The following is a 20,644-nucleotide window of genomic DNA, read 5'->3' as shown; positions in this document are numbered from 1 at the left end:
AGCCTACACACCAGTGTGCTGGGAGCTGTGGGAATCCGGAAAACCACTGGTGCCAGTAGGGTCAGCCCCATGGCTGCCCACGGGTGGTGGGTCTCAGGGTGGAGGTCCCAGGCCAGGGCAAGGCCGTTCTGCTATGCCCTGCAGTGCCACATGGCTTGTCTTACAGCTGGGAATCATTTGGGAAAATAAATTGGCCTGCAACATTGGGCCCTGGAAAGTTTGCCCTCTCCACTTCTGCACCATCCAAGGCTACCTGTGAATTAATTAGACCTGCCTGTGCCATAAAAACCTCCTCCAGCCTCAGCAGCTTCCAGGTGGGGGCACAGCAGGTACCCCAGTGCAGTAGGGGTTCCCCTGGCACGGGGCACCAGGGTACAACCTGAGGCTGATGGGACCTCCCAGAGCACCCTGTGTGTGCACATGGCAGGTGGCAGAGCCAAAGGTGCATGGCCCAGCTGGTCCCTCCACACCCTCAGCCCCTGTGAGCTTCCCAAGCTGGGGACACTGACCTGTGCCCGAGCTGGGGACAAGCCCAGGGAGTCCTGGCTCAGCTCCGCGCCGACGGCTGGGACAGCGTCACCTGCACACTTGGACAGCTCTCACCCCAGCAAATGCTGCTAAAGAAAAGCCCTTGAGAGCCCCACAACCTGCTGTGAGGTGGCTGGGGGGGCATGCAGTGCCCCCCAGGCTCCATGGTGGTGGGAGGTTTCCCCTCTCTTCCAGGCCAGCCCTTGCAGCAGCCCGAGTGCTGGGGGAGGAGAGGGCAGGTTTCCAGGGCTGGGTGATGGACGTGCCATGGCCCCGTGAGGCTTTAGGGCAGGGTCACCCACCTCTAATAACCCACGGGAGACCCGGGGGCACAGTGAGACATGGGGGGGGGGGGGGCGGTGTGTGTGAGGAATCACACCCATAAGCACAGCTTTATTTCCCCACAAAGCTGCATTTTGCAGGGTGCTTTCCCAGCCCCTTTCTCCCCCACATCCAGGGGGTCCCATCACCCCACACGATGCTTTTCCCCTGCTCCGGGGGACCGAAGCAAACAAGCAGCACCTTCGGTGTCAAGGCTGGGGGGGGGGGGGAGAAGAGAGGAGCACCCCGGCAGCTGGGTGGGCCGAGGTGGGTTTGGAGGCCGATGGATGCCAGGCGGGGTGGGGCTCCCCGGGGTAAGCCGGCTTTGCGGGGTAGGGAAAACCCCGCCCGTAGGACCAGGGCCACGCAGCCAATAAGCGCGGCGGCCGGAGTGGAGTGATTCTGCATCACGGCTCGGGGCCCGCGATTACATCATGCCGGTCCTGCGGGGATGGCAGCGGGGCCACGTGGTTGCTCCGGAGTCGCTGAGACGTTTTTCCTGAGCGCAGGCAGGGAGGAAAACCGCAGGGATGAGACAGAATAACAAACCAGCATTCCCCCCCCCCCTCACCCCCCAAAAAAAACGGCTGGGCTCTCTGGCTGCCGAGCCGGCCGGGCAGGATGGTGCGGCTGCCGAGGGCTTGCCTGAGGCAGGGAGCATCCCTGTGGATCTGCCGGGCTTCAGCTGCAGAGCCTGAATGTGGCAGCTCCTGGTACCCTGCAAGGAGCAGTCCCCATCCCGCTGCCCCCCCCCGTGCTCTGCTGGGTGGGCTCCCCAAAAAAGCTGAGCCCCTGGATGTTTGCCTCCTGCCAGCACCCGGGAGCAGCCGCAGCATCCCTCCTGCCCCGGGCTTTGTTTTGCTGTGGCTGAGCCTGGTGTTAATCATTAATACGTGTTGCAAACAGATTCAAAGCCTCTTCTCTCCTTCACTACCTGTAACTCAGCTTTGTCAACTATCCCTTCCTGCTTAGGTAAACACGCAGCCAGGCCTGGTGGCACTCCAGGGTGCCACACAGCCCCTGCTTGGGGTTTATTTACCCCGAGGTGAAATGGGAAAAGGCAAATGTCCGTCTGGTCACTTCCCATTTGCAGCAGGAGCCAAACTCACTGCTGAAAAGCAGCCACACGTACCCTGGCTGAGGCTCAGCCAGCTCTGGGCTCTGCAGCACGCTCAGCAGCCTGCAGTGAAGGGCAGGGATCTCTGGAAGACCCCAGCCCACGCCGGGAGCTTGCAGGGTCTCCATGGGAGCCTGGGAAGATTTAGAGATGGGAAACCTGTCAGGGTTCACCCCATGCTTGGTCAGGGGACTCTGGCATCACCAGTGGCTGGGGGGGTCACACATGTGAAACATCCCGGTGTGCTTGTCCTGCTCCCACTTTGCCCCCTGTTGGAAACAGTAAGAATTTGGGGTCAGAGGGAGCTTTGCCTGATGCACACCCATGTGCTGAAGCCCCCGGAAGGCAGCAGCCCCCCTGCTCCAGCCTTCCCCCTGCACAGTGCTGGAAATTCATCACCCGATGCTTTTGGGTGTCATTTCTGGTGTCAGGACAGCGGGAGCTCTGCACCTTTCTCAGCAGAGCCAGGCCATGGACCTGCCCAAATACATCCCACACAGAGCCAGGCACATGATCAGTGCCACAGTAAACAAGCCAGGGCAGAGCTGCATTTAATGCATGCTAATCTGCAGCTCCAAGGATGGGAAACCCAACTTGCAAGCTGTTACACACACACCCCTTCCCCAAAGCAGCTTTGAAACCACAGACCTTGAGTTTTGATCTTCGCTGTGGGAGATGGAGGGCACCACTCTGACAAATCTGTTCGTCTCTGGGGGAAGCAACACCATGTCACTTCTCCAGGGCTCCTCCATGGCTGCTCTTCCTTCTCCTCTGCCCAGAAAAACTGCTGTCATAAATGAGGATTTTGGAGCAAATTCCTGGCTGCTGAGCCAGGGAAAAGTGGCCCATTGTACAGGCTGGGCACACCACTTGTGCTGCAGTGCACAGCTGCTCCTCACCCACCACTCTCTAGGTCACCAAGACAGGTGATCCAAAGTTACCTCCTGAGCAAGCAAGCCCTGCAAGGTGGGCAGGTGCCCCCCCAAGCACCAAGGCTGTCACCCCTGTGCCTGTCTGATGACAGCCCCAAAAGACGTGCCAAAGATTTGGTAGGGAACAAATTGTCCAGCAGTAGCAACACACATCGTGTGCAGCAAGACCCATGTAAAGGCACAAAGAGCATCTTCCAGTGGGGACAGCCCTTCTCCTGGTGAGAATACCTGGTCCTCCTCCATTTTGTGTTGTTTTGACATCCAAGGGGCACCCCAAGGCAGCCACAGAGCACACATGTGCCTCCTGTGCTCCCTCGTACCATGTGCTCAGGCTGGGCAGGGAAGCAGAGTGAGGCAGCACTGGAGAGACAGACGGTACCACCTCCAGGTCACACTAGTAGTGTATTTATTGGAGTATCTCACATGCAGGAACCAAAGTCGAGATGATTTCTGGAGCAGGTTAAACAACGGCAGATTAATACAGTTGTATCGTCCGTAACGGAAACACTTTCTACGGAAACACTTTCTACATGTGCACTTTCTACACTTCAGCAACATTTTTAGTGTTGGGTTTCTTTGCTTGTTGTGTATTTTGTTCCTCTTTACACAGTCCATCTCTTTAAACAGTTATGTCCCCCTTCTCCCCCTACCCCATTCCCAAACAAAAAAATATCCAGTATCTTCAGTAAATAAATATTATCCACTTTTATCTGGAAAGCCTACAGCTGTAATATACAGAGAAGCTATTACACAGGTTACATTTGTAGGGTTAACGACAGCTCATAATAACATGTACAGAATTGAGGAGCTCCTGCTCATAAAAGGTCAGAGCAGGGTGGGGAGTTGGGTGCAGGTCGGCCATGGGCTAAAGAGAACCAGCCCCAAGCTGGGAAGCCAGTGAATGCAACCTTGCCTCTCTCCTGGATGGAGGAGCAACCTGAGGATGGAGCAGGTAGGTGCAGCCCACTCTGGAGGCTGCTGTGGTGGAGGGATGAGTGGAAGGTGCTATGGGGGCACCAGCAATGCCTCCGGGCACTGGGAAGGGGATTCCTGCCTCCTCTCCTCTGCTGGTGGGCAAGGGCAGGGGGGTGCCCCCTGCAGCTGAAGGGTTACCTCCAAGAAGGCTATAAATCCACTCGTTGATTGCCTGCTTCATTATTTCCATAAATATAACTCTCCTGAGCTGTTTTTTTCCAGGGTGGGCTCAGCAAGCCTTGTGGTTGGTGTTTGGGAGGTAAACAATGACTGAGCTGGAGGAGGCTGGCCTGGGGATGGAGACAGCACCAGCAGTTCCCACTCCACAGGACTCCCCAGCAGCTGCAAAAAAAATAGACTTGACAGCCCACGGGATGAAAAAGACTGTTGCAAATGCTGCTGGGTTTGCTCTCCTGGCCTGCATGTCCTGTCCTCGTGGCTGAAAGCAGGAAAGTGTTGAATAGAGAGGAAGGGGAAGAGTGGGGGGAGCGGGACCACCACCCAGCCCTGGGGCTAAAACCACTGCCCGGGTCTGCTCTTCCACCACTGGAGGGAAACATCTCGCCACCACAGCCAGCCGAGTCCTCCATGGAAAAGTGGAAACAGCCAATGGATCCCATAAAAAAAACCCAAACTCCAACAAAATGGAATGAAGTCAAACTGAAGGAAACCTCCATTAAAACCCGTCTTCAGCTCAGGGGTGTGCAAGCAGCCCTGGAAAGGGCAGAGCTGATTGGATTAGCACAGAGGCAGAGGCTGTGGTAGTAGGGAGGGGAAAGGTGTGTTGGAGGCTACATGAGGGTCCCAGTTAGGACTTTGATGCTGTTCCCTTTAAAAGACACCATGCTACGTTTTTATGAGCAGTTCTCCTATGAGCCTCACCTACACACTACCACCCTACGTGTCTGTACAGCACATTGTTACCTACTACACCTGCTAAAGATGCAGCTGAAATCTATGCATAACAATTAAAAAAAAATCAAAACACCCCAAAGGGATAGATTTAAATAGAAACAATTCATTTCTTACATCTCAGCACAGGAAGGGTTAAGAGCAGAGGTTAAAAAACACACTGGGAAGAAAATATATTGACAAAATAAATATTTTTAACCTAGAATAGTGTATCATTAGAACTTACAAAGGTCCCCAATAATAATTTAGTGTCATTGAGTGTCAAGCTGCGATTCCTAACAGGCCTAGAGAGCGTTGGGATGTTATTTCTCATGGAAAGCTGATCAGGCTTCTGGCAAGTGTCAGAGCCCTCTGCCCACCTGCACAGAGGGAGCACTCAGAGAGAAAGCAAAGGAAGAATAAATCAAGAGGTTGGTGTTCTGAAGTGAAAAACCCCTTCCCTTTCCCCCAGACAGTTTCCACCACACAGGTTTTCTGCAGACCACAAGAGGATGGGGAAGATGAGAGATCCTGATACAGGACATTAGCTCTAGCACAGCTCTTACATTTGTTAGAGGTTTGGGCTAAACCATCTGCTCTGCCACACGCTCTGTCCCCTTCGGTGCTTCCAGCCCCCAGGTGCTCAGCCTGGAGAGCCAGGTCTGGTGGATTCAGGCTTGGAATTTAAGTCCTGGCAGGGCTGTGCTTTTACCAGACTCACCAAGGGTCCCAAGAAAGGCCATTTAGCCACTGCCCCACTGGCACCTCCCCCCAGGGCAGACACCTCCCAAGTGCTGCCCTATTTCCAGCAAAGCCACAGGCGGTGCCAACGGTGCCCTGCACACAGTGCTCTTGCTTCCCAGGGGATAACATGGGGCTTCCGTGGGGATCATGGAGTGCCTGAGGTTGCAAGCACAGAAGAGAATCCTTCCAGTCGTGCCAACACATGCTCCTGATCTCCCCTTGGCCCCGGCCTTCCTGGTTCATCTCTTTTCCCCCCTGGTCAGAGGGAGCAGTCACTGACAGCTCTGCAAGATCCTCCGGGAAGGGACCAGATTCTCTCTACATCAACAACTTGAAAGTCCCAGGACAGGTTTAGCACGACAGAATGATATTTTAACAGCACACCCCCCATACCCCCTCCCCTGCTGCTTTTTGCTTAGGGGTGGGGGAAGAAAGGCCAGCAAATCCACCACAGGGAGCTGGGTGACAGTGCTGGTGACATCCTTGCCACTCAGCATCATTGGACAGAGTCCCCAGGCTTCAGCAATGCGATTATCTCCTCTGGCTTGGCAGGGAAGCTGGATTAACATGCTTAGAATCACCTGATGTGGCCATTTACAGGGTCAATGTGTTTCAAGGATTTAGAAGACAAAATACACATTTAAAACACCCACAGAGCTTTTTGCATTGACAGGAATACCAACAATTCATTCTGCGCTGGCGAGACTGCTCAGGCAATCACCAGACACTCTCTGCAATCAAATCAGCATCACAGCAGAAGGTTCCTCAGGTTTCTGGGAGGTGGTGGCCACATCTGATGTGTTGCAGCAAAGCAGGGTCTGGTAGGAGCAGGCAGTGGGGTGTCTGGCAGCCAGCACTGGAGCTCACCTTGTGTTAAAAGCCAAGACCAGTGGGTGAGAGCAGCAGCACACACACACAGCCAAGACAGACTGTCCTGGCACTTACCATTAGCCACAGACAAGATGAAATGGAGAGAAACCTTCTGCAGATCCATACAGAAGGGTTTCAGGTGGGGAGAGAGCCAGCAAGTGGGGACAAGAGGCAGTTTGATCCCCAGGCCTTCTCTATCCTTGCACTGATTGTCCCCGTCCCCTTGCAAGCCCTGCTGCCTTCTGTACAACATGGAGCTGGCAGGGAGCAGGGAGCCATGGAGCAGGAAGCAGTGAGCCATGGAGCAGGGAGCCATGGAGCAGGCAGGAGGTGCCAAGTCAGTGCTGAGGGGTGGCCGAGTAGCCTGGGCTGGGCCCAGCTACATATAGAGGGATGCTAGAAAAGGATGCAGGCAGGGCAGGACAGAGAGGACAAGCAGGGAGAGCACAGAGTGGTATCTGACCTGGGACAGCCTGGAAACCCTGCACCAAACAACACTTCCCTCTGAAGATGAGTGTGACTCCTCTCAAAGACCATCAGTGCTGCAATGGGGCCACTTGGTAAAAGGTTTTATGTGTCACAACCCACTGAAGCACCACATAACCTAGAGAGCATGTTAGGAGCTGAAATAACTGCTCTGAGAAAAGCTTCTCTCAGTTTCACATCAGATCTCTGTAGCACAGCTCCTTGGTCTAGGACAACTTCTGAGAACAAAACCACATCAGCATCCCAGGAAGCTCAGACATACCAAGTCAGAACAAAGTGGCTGGTTGCCCAAGACAATGAGCGCCCCGAGGAAGAGGGGCTGGAGCTGCTGCCTGCATGGGTGTTCATCTGCAGAAGTGCCTTCCTGCCAGGACAGGAGGTTCTCCCTGCCACGCAGCATCCTGCTCACTCTTTGATCCTGCTATCTTGCACCACTGGCTTCTGACCAAAGAACATGCTGGGGGATGCAGCCATGGCTGGAGCTGCCTGCTCCAGCTCTGCTTGTCAGCTCAGAGAGGCAGGCACACATGCTGGAATCCCTTCTGGCAGCTCCAGGAGGCAGCTCCAGCCCTCTCGGCTGTGCCTCTGGCAAGCAAGGGAATATTCTTGTTTGCACAGGCAGGAGGGAGAGCACAGCCCCGGAGGAGCTGGGAGTTAATAAAGGGGCAGAGGTATCTAAGGACACTCCAAAAATGTCAAATAGCATGGCCACAATCATCCAACATATTCTCAGACCCAAACCTAGAAGGAAAGAAGGAGTTTCACCTCCAGTCCAGGCAGGCATGGATAATCCCTCCCTGGTAACCATCTCCCTCAGTGTTTTCATACAAGCCTTCATGAGGTTTGCCTCTTTTTCTCACACCTAGCACCAAGAACCAGCACGTCTATCCTACCAGGCATGGCAGGGAATCCAGGAACCTCAGATCACACCCAGCCCATGAGCAAGTCCCATCCATCTGCATGGATGTTATTTACAACAGCTGAGACAAATGCAGAGCTCTACAGTCACTGAAGAATGAATGTAAGGTAAGAAAAAATAACACAGCTATTTTAAAAGCCAAACACCCTAGAAAAAAAAAACACCTCCTCATGTGAGAATGCTCTCCCAAAGAGCAAAATGCTTCGTGCACTAATGTTACAGCATCCATTTAGCTCAGTGTTCTTCACTCTCATCAGCTGCCAGAGCTACTGGACATGGCCAACAGACTGCCTTCAAACCAGAGCAAGCCCAGGTAAAACACAAGGAAAAAGAAAACCAACCCTGTGAGCTCCAGAATATGAAGCGCCACACGAAGTGGGGAGAAGCGACCACCATATGGTACTGGGAGATGTGTGAGTGGGAGAGTAAAGGATTTTAACTTGTGAAGCACACGTTGAAAGGGGAACAGTTGTTCCTTGCTGTCGAATCTGACACGAAAGCCAATACATTAACATTTTATCTAAAAATAAAGACACACTCCCCCTGAACATTCCAGCTCAGTCAATTACATGCTGATCGACAGAGCAGTCTACTTGGCAGGACCTGCCTACAGAAGAGGATGATCCCTACACAAATTGAAGGGCAAGGCTGCTCTCTCCCCTCCGGGCTTTTGTTTCAACACAGTGTGACGTACTCATGCATTCTAAAGGGGTTTTTCAGCATCAAGAGCTGGTTTTGTGCAGCTGGGATAGGAAGGAGGGGATTAAGTGAGGGCTGGAGAATCGTGGTCTGGCAGGACTAGTGTTGGACTTAAATAGAAAGAGTCAGCTTGTGGGGGTGGATTGTTTTGGGGAAGGGAGGAAGGAGAAGGAATCTATGGGGGCGAGGGGAAGGGGGTCATTGTTAGCCAAGTGCTGTGAGAGGACCCAGAGGCCACACAGAGACATCTGCCCTGGGGTGGGAGGGCATCGGCACCATCCTCACAGTGCAAAGAGGGCGTCCTCCGAGCGCTCCTGCTTTTTCCTGCTGGAGGGATTTGTAGGAGGGCTGGGGGCTTCCAGAGGAGGGGACGGCAGGTTGGGAACCATCTCCGCTGCCTTGGCTCGCTCTTCTAAGAATTTGTCAAATTCTGCAAGGAAAACAAAACAAAACAAAAACAACAAAAAAGAAGGAAGACAGGTAAGAACTGGAGCTGGATGTTCAGCCCTGGGACAGAGGTTGGCAGGGTGTGAAATCCTAGTGCCTGTGTCCCGTTGGGCTGTGCTTGCAGGCACACATGCCTGTACAGCCTGAATTCCTCAGGAGAGGGTAAAGATGTCCTTTGAGACACCCTAGCTCAGGCAGCAGAGGGAATCCAACCCACGCTCGCCATCAACTGTGACAGAAGCAGGGAAACATCATTCCAAAAGGCTGGGCAGCTTGGGGACATATTCCTGCTGGCACAGACAGTGCACAGCCAAGAAGATGGCATAAAAGCACTTACAGCTGGGAGGGCTCCTCACACCACAAATACTAATTCTTTGCTCTCCTCCTGCCTTTCTGAGTGCAGAAGCACTTGCTGGGGAACATCAGGCTGGGAGAGGACAGATCTCAGCAGGGATCCAAGCAGATAATTCCATCTGTGCACTAACCTGGGAATGGCTCATTGCCAAAGGCATCTCAGCTTACCTTCACTGGTCACTCCTTCTTCCAGTTCATCTCCTTTCTGCAATTGGAACAAAAAGTGGTGTGAACACCCAGGCAGCACTTTACCATCACTATTATCCTCTACACACGTTTAAATGCAACCAGACAAGTTTCTACCACTTGTTTCCACACTAACTGTTTGAGCAGGACCTGGGGAATGGCACGACTCCCATGTGGGGAGGCCAGTGGTGACAGACGTGTCACTGCACTGCAGAGCAAGAGGACAAGCACTGGAGATGCTTCTGAGGATTGCTGGTGGATAACTAAACTCTCCTTGCTGGACCCAAATGGCAACCCAGTGCTGCTCCCACTTCAGACAGCAGGCCTAGTCAAAAACTGACCCATCCAAGTCACACAAACACTGTACAAGATGCTACCTTTCATCACTTTCAAAACTCAGGGCTGCAGTTTGCATTGTGCCTTAAATAAAATGCACTTTCAGCTGACAAAGGACACATGCTGCAAAACAGTTTGGGGCCAACATGCCTCCTGTGGGAATTAATTTTAGATTTCATACAAAAATAAAGTAGCTTTCCTGGCGTTGGTGCTGTACAAAGACAAGGGTAGGGTGGGCTGGATGGGGGACACTGATGGGCAGTTGGTGTCTGTCCATAGATACAGATGCTGGGATGCCAGGGGGCAGAGCATGGACACCAGCTGTGTGCATTTCAACATGGGAATGTCCAACAGTGCTTTAAAAGGAAAACTGAAAGTCCAAGGATGCAGCATCCTTGTCAATCAAGTGTTAAAAATGGCTGAAGACACTACTTGAAAACTTCATGTTGAACCTGCTTTGAAAAAGAAAAGTGTTTGCCTGTGCCCTGGCTTCTCCAGCAGGAGAGTGGGAACATACTGCTTGGGCCTCACAGAGGTTTCTAAATGCCATCTCACAGGTACAAGCCTCCTGCTGCCCAGACAGCAGGCACTCCTTCCCATGCAGAGGTACTGCCTGTTCCCATGGACCCCAGAATGGGTCAGGAAATCAGTCCCTGGGAGCTAACCCAACCTGTAACTTCCTTGACTGGGAAAGAGTGAGTTGAAATGAACCCCAAACAAAAAGAGAAGGGGGGAAGCCAGAGTGCAAAACAAAAACCCAGTGTAAACTTTCCCAGAGGGATCTCTGTGCTTCAGCCACACATGGTCAGGATGGGGACCCAGGTGCTGGGGAGAAGGGGACCCACAGCACGTGAGATCCCTGGGCTTGCTCAGGCATTTACACTTTCCTGCTTTGCTATTTCTGAGCAAGACTCTCCAGGGGATGACAGATGCCCAGAGCTACCTTGAGATCTCTCCGCAAGATCTTCTCTCCTGCTAAATTAATTTAAATGGCAAAGACAAAAGTTTATTGTTTAAGCAGAGGGGACATGCTACATTTGCTGTATTTCTTTAACAAAATGGGGCCAGTTTGTAATTAAATTTGGAAATGACTGCCTGTACCAAGGCCTGAAAAAAACTACCTGCAGCTGGAAACCAGTGACATTTCAAAGACAGCCACTCAGGCTGCCAAACTCAAATACTGAAACCCAGAATCTGTTTAAGCACTTCAGGTGGCTTTGGAGAGCTGGAGCATTTTCCTCGTCTCAGTAGTGGGCTCCTCTGTTGCTGGATCAGCACTGGCAGAGCCAGGGATTGGAGTCTGAACCTTGTAGCTCCCAGCTAGGAGCTGAGCAGGCAACAGCAAGGGGAGACCTTCAGGAGCAGGGAATTATCTAGGGACAATCTCTGAAGTTGGAGGAATGGAAGAAAATGATCCTTAGGGATATGGTGACCACAAGGAAACAGTTCAGTTCACTAAAGACATGTTTTCTTTTACAGTCTGAAACACAACCCACCACCCATCCCCAAAATGCACTTGGTTAATTTGGGTCAGATGCTTAAATGAAAAAAAAAGAGACTGGAATAAATATGTACTGGCTGCCCCACTGCTGAAACCAAATGTGTGTTGGCACAGCAAAACAAACTCCAGAACAAAGGACAAGCTACTTTTAGTTCTATGTCTTTTGTTTGTTTGTTTAATAATTACCAGACAATAATCATTTAGGAGAAACTGAAAGTTATAAACATTGAAGAGAGTCTGTTATAAATTTTTATTATTACCATTATGAAACATGTCAAGATTGCTTGCCAATTTAACAAAGACATGTCAGCTTGAAAGGAATCTAAGCCCTGATCCAGCATCTCTTAAAAGCATGCCTCAATGTAAGCATGAACTTAGATCCTGTCAGAGCTACTGCAGCTTTAAACATGTGCTTTTAAGTCTGGTGAAGAATGCAGGGAAAACTCCAGCACATGTTTAAATGCCTTCCTACAGGGGACCAGAACCACATGCTATTCTGTGAGTTTAACGTGGAGAAGTGAAAATAACTCAGAAGAAAACATTTTGGTTGAATTGCTGAACACAACCCTATCTCCACCTGCTCAGACATTCCCTTCAGAGGGAAATAAGCTGGATGATTGGGAAGTTCCACTGCCCCCCATTAGGAGAGGTACCAGTAACTCAGCAATGCATTGAAAGTACAAGTGCTACTACTGCCCGTGTGAAAAATGAAAATATAAAGAGTCTCACCAAGTCGGTACTGAGCCACTCCTCAATGTCATCCATGACAGAGGACTGTGCAACAGGGATCTAGGGAGTGCAGCGAGAGAACAGCAAGGCAGGCAAAAACCAAAACACATCCACAATCATGGCCACAGAGCGATGGAAAACGCCAGAAATAAGATTAAAAACAAAACAAAAAACAAAGATGTAAGATGGGCTGGAAAGATTAAAAAAAAAAAAAAAAGGCAACAAAATATAAATGGCATTTCAAATAAAGCAACATTTGGGAAGGAAATTATGAACAACAAGGCTAGGAAAAAAACAAAACAAAACCAGGAGAAAGATTATGGGGAATGATGTGACTTGATGCCAGTGTAAGATGGGTAACTTCTCGACCACACATTAAAACCATCAAGATGGGATGATGGTTCTAATCGTGATCATGAAAAGCTTTTAAGGGTAGAATACTGGATATCAGTTAGGTTTTGGAATGTTACATTTACACCTTGTATTTATTTTATTGTTTTTTAATGGGTATTAGCCACGGTGAAGGGTTAGGGAAAAAAAAAAAAAAGGGGGCTCAAAGTCTTCGGGCAACACTCCTGTGAAAACAGTTTGATCTCTGCAGGTGGAGGCAGCCAGAGCCCAGGAACACAGTCTTGTTTCCTTCCTCATCCTCCTCCCACCACACCACCGAGCCATGGCAAGCCTCAGCACACCAGTTTAAAGCAAAACTGTCCTGGTTCCCCAGCCCTACTCCTCTGCCAATGGTGAGCCTTTTGTAGCAGAACCCAATGTGGGCCAAAGCGTGGACTCTCAGAGGTGAAGGTGAGCAGGAGGATGGGGCCGAATCTCCCGGCAAGGGCAGAGGAGCAGAGCACTGCACAGTCCTCCTGGCTCCAGCTGTGGCCGTGCCTCGCAGTGCTGCAGCAGGGCTCCTCAGAGCCTGCCCCTCAGGCCCCCAGGGATGATTTAACAAAAACTCAGGGCAGGTTTGTCTCTCCTCCTGCCAGAAAACCACCCGCCTCACGCTGTGCGGTGGCGAGAGCCGAGCGCTGAGGCGCAGCTGCTTCACGGGAACTGGGTCAGCGCTGGGAAATTACTGTGTTATTAGGTGTAGAATTTCCTGACTTAACTACACGGCTTCAATACAATAGAGGGCTGCAGAAGTAAACAGGAAAGCACCACAATAGATCTCATAAGGACAACCTGAAAAACACTTGGAGAGCAATGTCAGGCAGGCAGGCTGCAGGTCAGAGCATGACAGCAAGACCTGGCAGTGCCGGAGAGACTCTCCTAGTAAAAGGAGGTGTCAGGGGTTGTCCACAGCTTTGTCTGAAACCTCTCATGAGAAGAAGAACTGACAGAGGCTTTGCAGACAGGAGATGTAGCTTTCTGATGGACTTCTCGTGGAGGAAGGCAGAAACACACTGAATGACAGAGGCAGCAGCACAGGCTGACACTGTTCAGCTGAGCTTCTCAAGAGTTTTTCATTCCAATCGAGTGGCACTTTGCACTGAGGAGGCCAGTGAAGCCCTTGTTTGAGGTGATGAAGTCTGTCCAGGTTGGTTACTTGTGTCAAAGAACTGGAAACCCAGTGTTCAATCCAAAGCATCTCCCTTCAAGAGAGGCACTGGGAAGATGGCTTGGCTCCCACTCTGCAGGTTGCTGGACAAACTGAACGTGACAGATACAAGAAGGGTCAGAGATCCAAACTGTCATTTTGCCTGCAGCTAATACACGAAGATACCAAACAGAAAATAAGTTCCTTTGGAATGGGCCAAATTTAGGATAATTGCCCCTTTTTAACTTCCTGAGAGATTAACTACACATACTACCACAGTGTGCCAAAGCTGCTGTGAGCTGGCCCAGATGGCCAGTAAGGAGAGGAGGGCTCTGTAGACATCTTCCAACACGTTCCTTCCCAAGGACAAGTTGCATCTTGTAGAACAGGCTTGTTAGTTTAACAGCTTTGGAAAATACTGGCTTTAGAGACACAAAGCAGTGGATCTATACAGCCTACAGCAACCTTAAAACCTATGACAGAAGTTTCACTGCTGTCTCTCTCCTGTCTAACTTAACACTGCACACAGTAAGTAAAGCTTTGGAAGGTGTAGACTTCAGAGCTGTTGGTTAGTTTGTAGCTCAGAAAGGTACTTATGTTTCTTTAAGGATAAGAAAATCTGTATGGAGAGGGGGGAAAGAGCAGGGTTGTTTCACTTTTCTGTGAATAAAATAAGAGCAGCTGTACTGGTAGTGGTGCTGCAGTCCCTGTGCTAGGAGGAGGAGCAGCAATGCAAATCTTGGTTATCCTGAAAACACAAGGAGGGACTGAGCAAGCAATGGGTTCCTGGGAACTGCGGGACTCAAGTTTGCAGGAGTCCTGGAAGAGCAGCTCAGCTGTAAGGAGTTCTGTAAGATTTACAAAGAGGGAAATTTTTTTTAAAAAATAATAATAATAATAAAAAGAGATTCCTACTTTCAGACAGACCTACTTCATATAACAAACAAACCAAAACCTCAGAAGTGCAAGAACACTTCTCACAGGTCATATTTAAGAAGCAGAGAGAGCTGTAAGATAAACATTAGAGCATGTCAGCTGCTTGCTGTTCAGCACTGACCTTTGAAAAAGCTTCCCCCACCTTCCAGAAGCACCCAGGGTTTGTGTCTATCATTCCTTCCACGCTCAAATTTCCAATCTCCTTTCCTCAGACTCTAAGCCTCATTTTCCCCATAAAACACGGGTTAAATGTATCAAGTTTAATTTGTTCAAGAATGAAGGAGGGGTGAAAACTCTCAAGAGTAACTGGAAGTTTCAAAATATTTTAACTATAACATTGTACCATTTCTATTGCATTTGAAACTGACCACACACAGAAGTTTGTTTTTTGCCAGTCTGTGTGTTTGGCAAGTCTCCATCTTCCAGAAGGCTGAAATTGAAGAATGTGGAGGGGAGTTTTGTTAAAACTAATCCCCTAAAACACAACAGAAGCCATTTAAAAATAAAGTAGCTACTTTACACATTCAAAAACCCAACAGTTCCTGGGAACAAACAGCAGTGGCAGCCACAGACTACATGGTAATGGCTCCAGAATGGGATACCTTCTTGTTAATACTCTGGTTATGCAAACATACACGGTCTAGTGAAGCTCTCAGTCTTGGCAAGACAGCTCCCTAGATAGTCAGGGTTGGCTGCAGGAGCTGTTTTTATAATGATATTGTGATTTCTTTTAAAAAAGAAACTCACTCACAGTAAATGGAAATCAAGTCACCAAATATTTGTGGGTACTTTAAGTAACCGGCTTGAATTAGAAGTTTGGCTTATTGTTCAAATTTCTTTTTTATTTAGTCTTTGGAAAATCCTACAGATGAGATCATCTCTACAGTCCTGAAAGGGAAATGGAAAAGGAGGGCTGGGAGAACAGAAGCAAGAGTTCAACCCCACAAAGCCCACTGGAATTCAAGTTCACACTTAGATAAGTTAGATTGTGTTGGTGTTCTCACCAGCAATCAAAAGCCAAGGAGTATTGCCAATACATTTCTTTAGAAGTCATAAAATCCAATATTCTACCCTTAAAAAGACAGCTTGAGGTTATTATTATCACATTTTATTTCTATTAAAAATGATCCCACTGGAAAAGAAGCAGGTATGAAATGACAATTCAGGTCTCTAGGTGAGCTCATTAATGTTCTTAAAATGTTTAACAAGGTTAATGCTAATTGTTGCTAGACTAGTGTCTTGTAGTAGCTTAGTTAATTCCACTTCTTTCTAGATGTTTAACCAAACTGACACTAATACTTGGTTAGCTGCTACTCATTCCCTCCCCATTAGTAAGCACTAGTAAAGAAAGGTCTGTCATTCCTATGGCAGCAGAACTAGAGCACTAACTGGCACCACTAGCAGTCTACTCCAGCTTCCTACCACACTCTAACCATCTATTTAAAGCTGCTGTGGTCTTGAAATAGCTGCCCGGCCTCAATATTAGAACACGTTTGACTTTACAGGCAAGGATTTAATTAGCTACTTGATTACTTCTAACTGTGTTTACACATTGCTTAGATGGGGAAGGCAAGAGCTGAGGTGCAGCGTGTTCCCCAACACAGCCTGTTGTGCCCGTACAACAACCGGCCAGTCTGGATGCCATAGGCACCTTCAGACATCCAAAGCCTTTGTTCCCATGGGGGATCACACTGTCCATGGAGAACACTCAAAAAAAAAATGCTATGGCTGGACAGGGAATGAAACTCATGTGGTCGTCAGAGCAAGGGAACATGCCTGCTTGCCTTCAAAAGGAAGAGGGGTCCTACCCCAGGGAAGAAATGAGATGTTCACATATCTATTTTTTAGTTTGCCCACAATTCACATCAGTCTCCAAGCAGATGACAGTTCCACAGTCTCATGTCACCCAAGTCATTGCCAGATCTTAGATCCTGTCCCTCTCTTAAAGGCATACATGGCAGCATCCCACCTTGTTACTAATTCACATCGCAGCAAAGGTTTCATTTCATCTTTACTCACATATCTTTATGACAGAGAGGAAATTCCTCTCGAGCCAGACATGCTGCTGGTGGTCAGGATGCCATGCTGAAAGCTGTTGGTAGCCCTTTCTGTGAATTCTGGTTCAGTTTCACTCTTCCCCTGCCCCTGTCCCAAATAACATCTGCCCTGACATGGTGGCTTAAGCAACACCTGCTCCTCACTTTCATAACAAACATTCTCTTGGCACGTGAGTGGGGTGATAGATTCTAACACATTAGTAGATGAATATGCAAATCCCAGTTGCTGCCCAAGCCCAGGCACAAGGAATTATCTGCACTAAAAAGTGGTGGCCTTAGGCTTAAGTCTGTGCTTTAGAGCTGCTGATACAGACCCTGCACGACACCTGTGTGGCCTAACTTCCAAAATCCCAGATCGGGCACTGCAGACAGATCCAGTACTGGAACAGCTCAGCCAACATTCCTAAGCCACACTGAACCAGGAACATCTTCTGCAAGTATCATTTTGTCTACGTTCATTCTGTAGGCATAGCTGGAATGGATAAAGGTGTGGTTTGTGTCTCCACAGTCCTGGCATCATCCTGCCAGCAGAACTGAGCTGTAGATGAAGCTGAAACAGGAACAAAGCTGCCAGATTCACTGGGAGAGTGCCTGGGGAGCCCTGAATGAGCCTTCCCCCGCAAAGGTGTGTTGGTGAACTGGGATGCAGGGAAATGGGACTGGGAAGCACTCAAGCCTAAGCTTAGAACTATCACAGCTTGGAAAGAACAACGTCAGGTCACGAGGGATGTGGATACCACTCTGGCAGGTGGAGAAGACCCTGTTGGTGGTCTCAGTGTTGTACAGGCACAGGTCCCAGCAATGTCAGCTCACCCCTCTTTTCTTCCTCATCTTGTAGGTACAAAAAGCTACCAGAGCACATGCACATTGAGCTCATACCTGGGACACTAGTTATTCCACTGGCATTGCAAATGCTACAAGGTCATATTAATAAATACAGTTAAGAACTACAACCAGGTAAGAGAGAAACTGAGTTAATGATTAGTTTAGTTTTATTTTAGGTATTTCTCTCTTATATTTAGCATACAAACAAGGTGACAGGCTTGTAGGAGCAGCAACTGGCTGGAGAGCCAGATCCCCTTCCCTCCCCAAATCCATATGTCTCCATGAATGCTGCAGTATCCGTTTTCCAGACTGAATAACCACAAGCCAAGGAAGGAAAATTGTGTTTGTTTTTTTTAATAAAGCAGTGATGTGAGTGGCGTGAACAGCAGGGGTGCTGACTTCATGCTTCCCTGCTCTTGTAAACAGTGGAAAGGCAAAGAAGAGGAACTAACTCAATCACTGGATTATTCATTATGGATGAACATCTAACAGTGGCAGAGCACATCTCTGGTTGCAGCAGAGCCACCAAACAGCAAGAGCCTCTGTGAGCCACAGTCAACAGCATCAGAGGCAAAGTAAGTGCTGCTCACTCTCCTGGTAGGAGCCTTGGGGCTCTGAGGAGCACTGAAATGAAACTCTGGCTCCCAAGGACAGGTACCTGCACAGCTGAGCTTACCCCTGCTCTGAGCCAGCAGGCACAGAACTGCTGCTGGGTGCTTGCACAGGCAGAAATGACCATATATATATATCTGCATGTGTCCAATCACTGTGCATGCACCAGCCATGCAAATTTCTGCCAAATTCACAAACTGCCCCTCAGAAACAAGCTGGATTAGCCCTAAATTTAGAAGAATAAAAGCAAAGGGTTTCACAGAGTTGGTGCTGGATTTTCTCAACCTTCAACTCCAAGATGTTTCTCTTTTTAAGCACTGGGCAGCTTAGTCTGGGACATTCGAGGCATTCGCTGGAGCGAGGCATTCCTGCTCCATGGGCCTCCTGAGGGAGGCCCAAAGGGAATTCTGCCCTGCACCTTCCCCACTTCAGCTGTAGGCAGGACTGTGCAGTTAGGCCACATCATTGCTACTAATCTCAAACACTTGAAGTGATGGATTACGTTGTCCAAAAATACAAAATTGGTCAAAGAACTTGGTTTTAAGGCATAGCTGAAGCTATTCTTACCCTGACTTCTTGCTCTTCAAGCAAGGTTTTGAACTTCACATTGATGAAGGGCAACTTCAAACAAGGTCAAAATGTGCAGGGATTCAGTGATCCTCAGAAGCTTGATTTTATCAGAGCACTGGCATCACCAGACATGGGAATCCATTCCTTAAAGCCAAACTCACTATTGTACCTTTTGGAGTCTGAATCCTAATGCCAGTGGGGTGAAAGATGTCAAGCTTGGGTAACAGGTCTCCCATTCCCTTCCCTTCATACAGAACTATCCCTGTATTACTCAATTCAATTATGTAAATATCCTACAACTTCTATATGTTTATTCCAGACCATGAAGTTAAGGACTAGCAGAACAGGCTGCTTTAAAGGCACATAGAAAGTGTCCTCTTTATGAACAAGATCCATAAGACTTGTGTTTATCCCTTGAAAAGTGGATACTGCATAAATAAATCAAGACAGTAAAAGGAACCAATTGGATCCCCAGGCCTCTTCTGAAGGTGATGTGGGATCCTACAAATGATTCAGTTGGTTGCAGGCCTTTGTGCTGTATAAACCAGAAACTGGTGGAAATCTTTCCCTTTGCCCCAGGTAATGATGTAGGTGGGAATAAACTCCTTGTACTGTCTGATTTCAAGTGGTTCAGTAGGGCAGGACAAGAGGTGAATGGAGGATGGTTATTCTAGGTAAAGGGACTGGGGTGGGCAGCAGGAATTGCTTCACTGGTGAAGTCCTCACCATTCCTTGTGTAATTAGCCACTTGTCTATGGGCTCCATGTCTGAGTTCCCACCTTTACCTCTCCTCTGTGTTGAGAACAGAAAGGTCCATAAAGAGAGAAACCACAGCAACAACCCGTGATAAAGTAATATAACAGCAGCAAATTAAACACTTCACATACACACACACACACATAGAGTTGCCTGTGGCAGCTTCTGGCAGCAGCTGCATCCCCCTCTGCTGCCTGTCAGCTCTGTCCGTGGACGGACAGACCTCACCCCGACCTCTGCACTTCCTACAGACAGTTCACAGAATTTTAGCACTTCCTCCATGCTGACATTAAAAAACAAACATAAAAATCACTGGCTAGAAGTGAGGCTGATGTTTGTCACCTTCTTAGAAGAAAAGAAAGTGTAGGCCAGACAACCTGCTAAAGTCAGACTTCACTGGAACACTGGGGTAACGTGCTGTGGAGCTTCCCTTGTTCCTGACACTGCGGGTTGCAGCACACCCTACTTACCTCCTTGACCTCAGCAGAAAAATTCTGTCTCAACTCTAAGGATGGCACTGAGCAGGAGGGTCAGTTTGCTGCAGTGTTCTGGCAGCCTTTCAACCTGCCCCTCCCCAAGAGCAGCTGAGGTTAAAAGGACAGGCAACGCGTCCCGTTCCTCTGGGCAGGTTGCAGGCTGCGCAAACAGCAACACAAAGACTCTCCAGATGGCTCCTCGTCCTTCAGCATCCCATCCCTGAGCCAGGGCCTGGATGCAGAGTCATCTCTAACTCTGGAGGGGCTTGCTCAGGACCAGCAGAGCACAGTGGTTCCAGTCCACCAGCCCTGTCAGAGCTGGGCTGGCTCAGAGAGGCACAACCGTGCTTAGGTACCCCATCCAGATACCCGGATAGGTGGGATTCCTCTGCTGTCCCCATTGCCACAGATAATGGGGAATCAGCTGTAATCTTTAATGTCTCATTTCAGCACTTGGGGAGGGGGGGGGGTAAGAAAATGGGAAAAACATTCCACCTTCATCTATCTGTGTAACACTAGAGAACTGCTTCTTGGACACTTCTCCTCCCAGTTGTGATCACGCAACAACTCTGTGGCAACAAAAGCAATTCCCAACATGGAAAAGCAATATTAAGAAAACAGTGTATTTTTAGCTCGTCTTGTTTCCAGCTGCTAAATCATATTACAAGACAGCTAATGCCACGTGACCAGCCCTCTCTCTATAGACCGTTCTGAGAATGACTACATTAGAGACGTCAGATGTGCTGAATTTTACCACTGGACAACTGTGCTGGAACAAGACGTGTGTGAAGAACGTGTTGAGAAGCTTTTGGCTCCTCCCCTAGAGCTGTTCTTAAATTA

General features: G+C 49.2%; 1 protein-coding gene across 3 annotated transcripts in view; it reads right to left on the bottom strand.

Annotated features, from left to right (window-relative positions):
• Positions 1–3,287: 3,287 nt before the first annotated feature.
• TOM1L2 (target of myb1 like 2 membrane trafficking protein) overlaps positions 3,288–20,644 on the bottom strand; it is a 57,784-nt gene continuing 40,427 nt past the window's right edge. Inside the window, exons 13-16 of one of the 3 annotated variants that reach the window (XM_051632077.1) lie at positions 19,299–19,364; positions 12,036–12,095; positions 9,452–9,488; positions 3,288–8,912 (exon numbers count right to left, since the gene is read on the bottom strand). In XM_051632077.1, coding sequence (XP_051488037.1) covers positions 8,764–8,912; positions 9,452–9,488; positions 12,036–12,095; positions 19,299–19,364 — 312 coding nt within the window. In that variant the 3' untranslated portion in view covers positions 3,288–8,763. The remainder of the gene's footprint in view (positions 8,913–9,451; positions 9,489–12,035; positions 12,096–19,298; positions 19,365–20,644) is intronic. The other 2 variants (XM_051632078.1, XM_051632079.1) reach the window with 2 other exon arrangements.

The sequence above is a fragment of the Apus apus genome, chromosome 14 (genome assembly GCF_020740795.1).
Source record: "Apus apus isolate bApuApu2 chromosome 14, bApuApu2.pri.cur, whole genome shotgun sequence".
Taxonomy (NCBI): Eukaryota; Metazoa; Chordata; class Aves; order Apodiformes; family Apodidae; genus Apus; species Apus apus.
The sequence above is the reverse complement of the archived record's forward strand: the minus strand, read 5'-3'. Positions and strand labels throughout refer to the sequence as shown.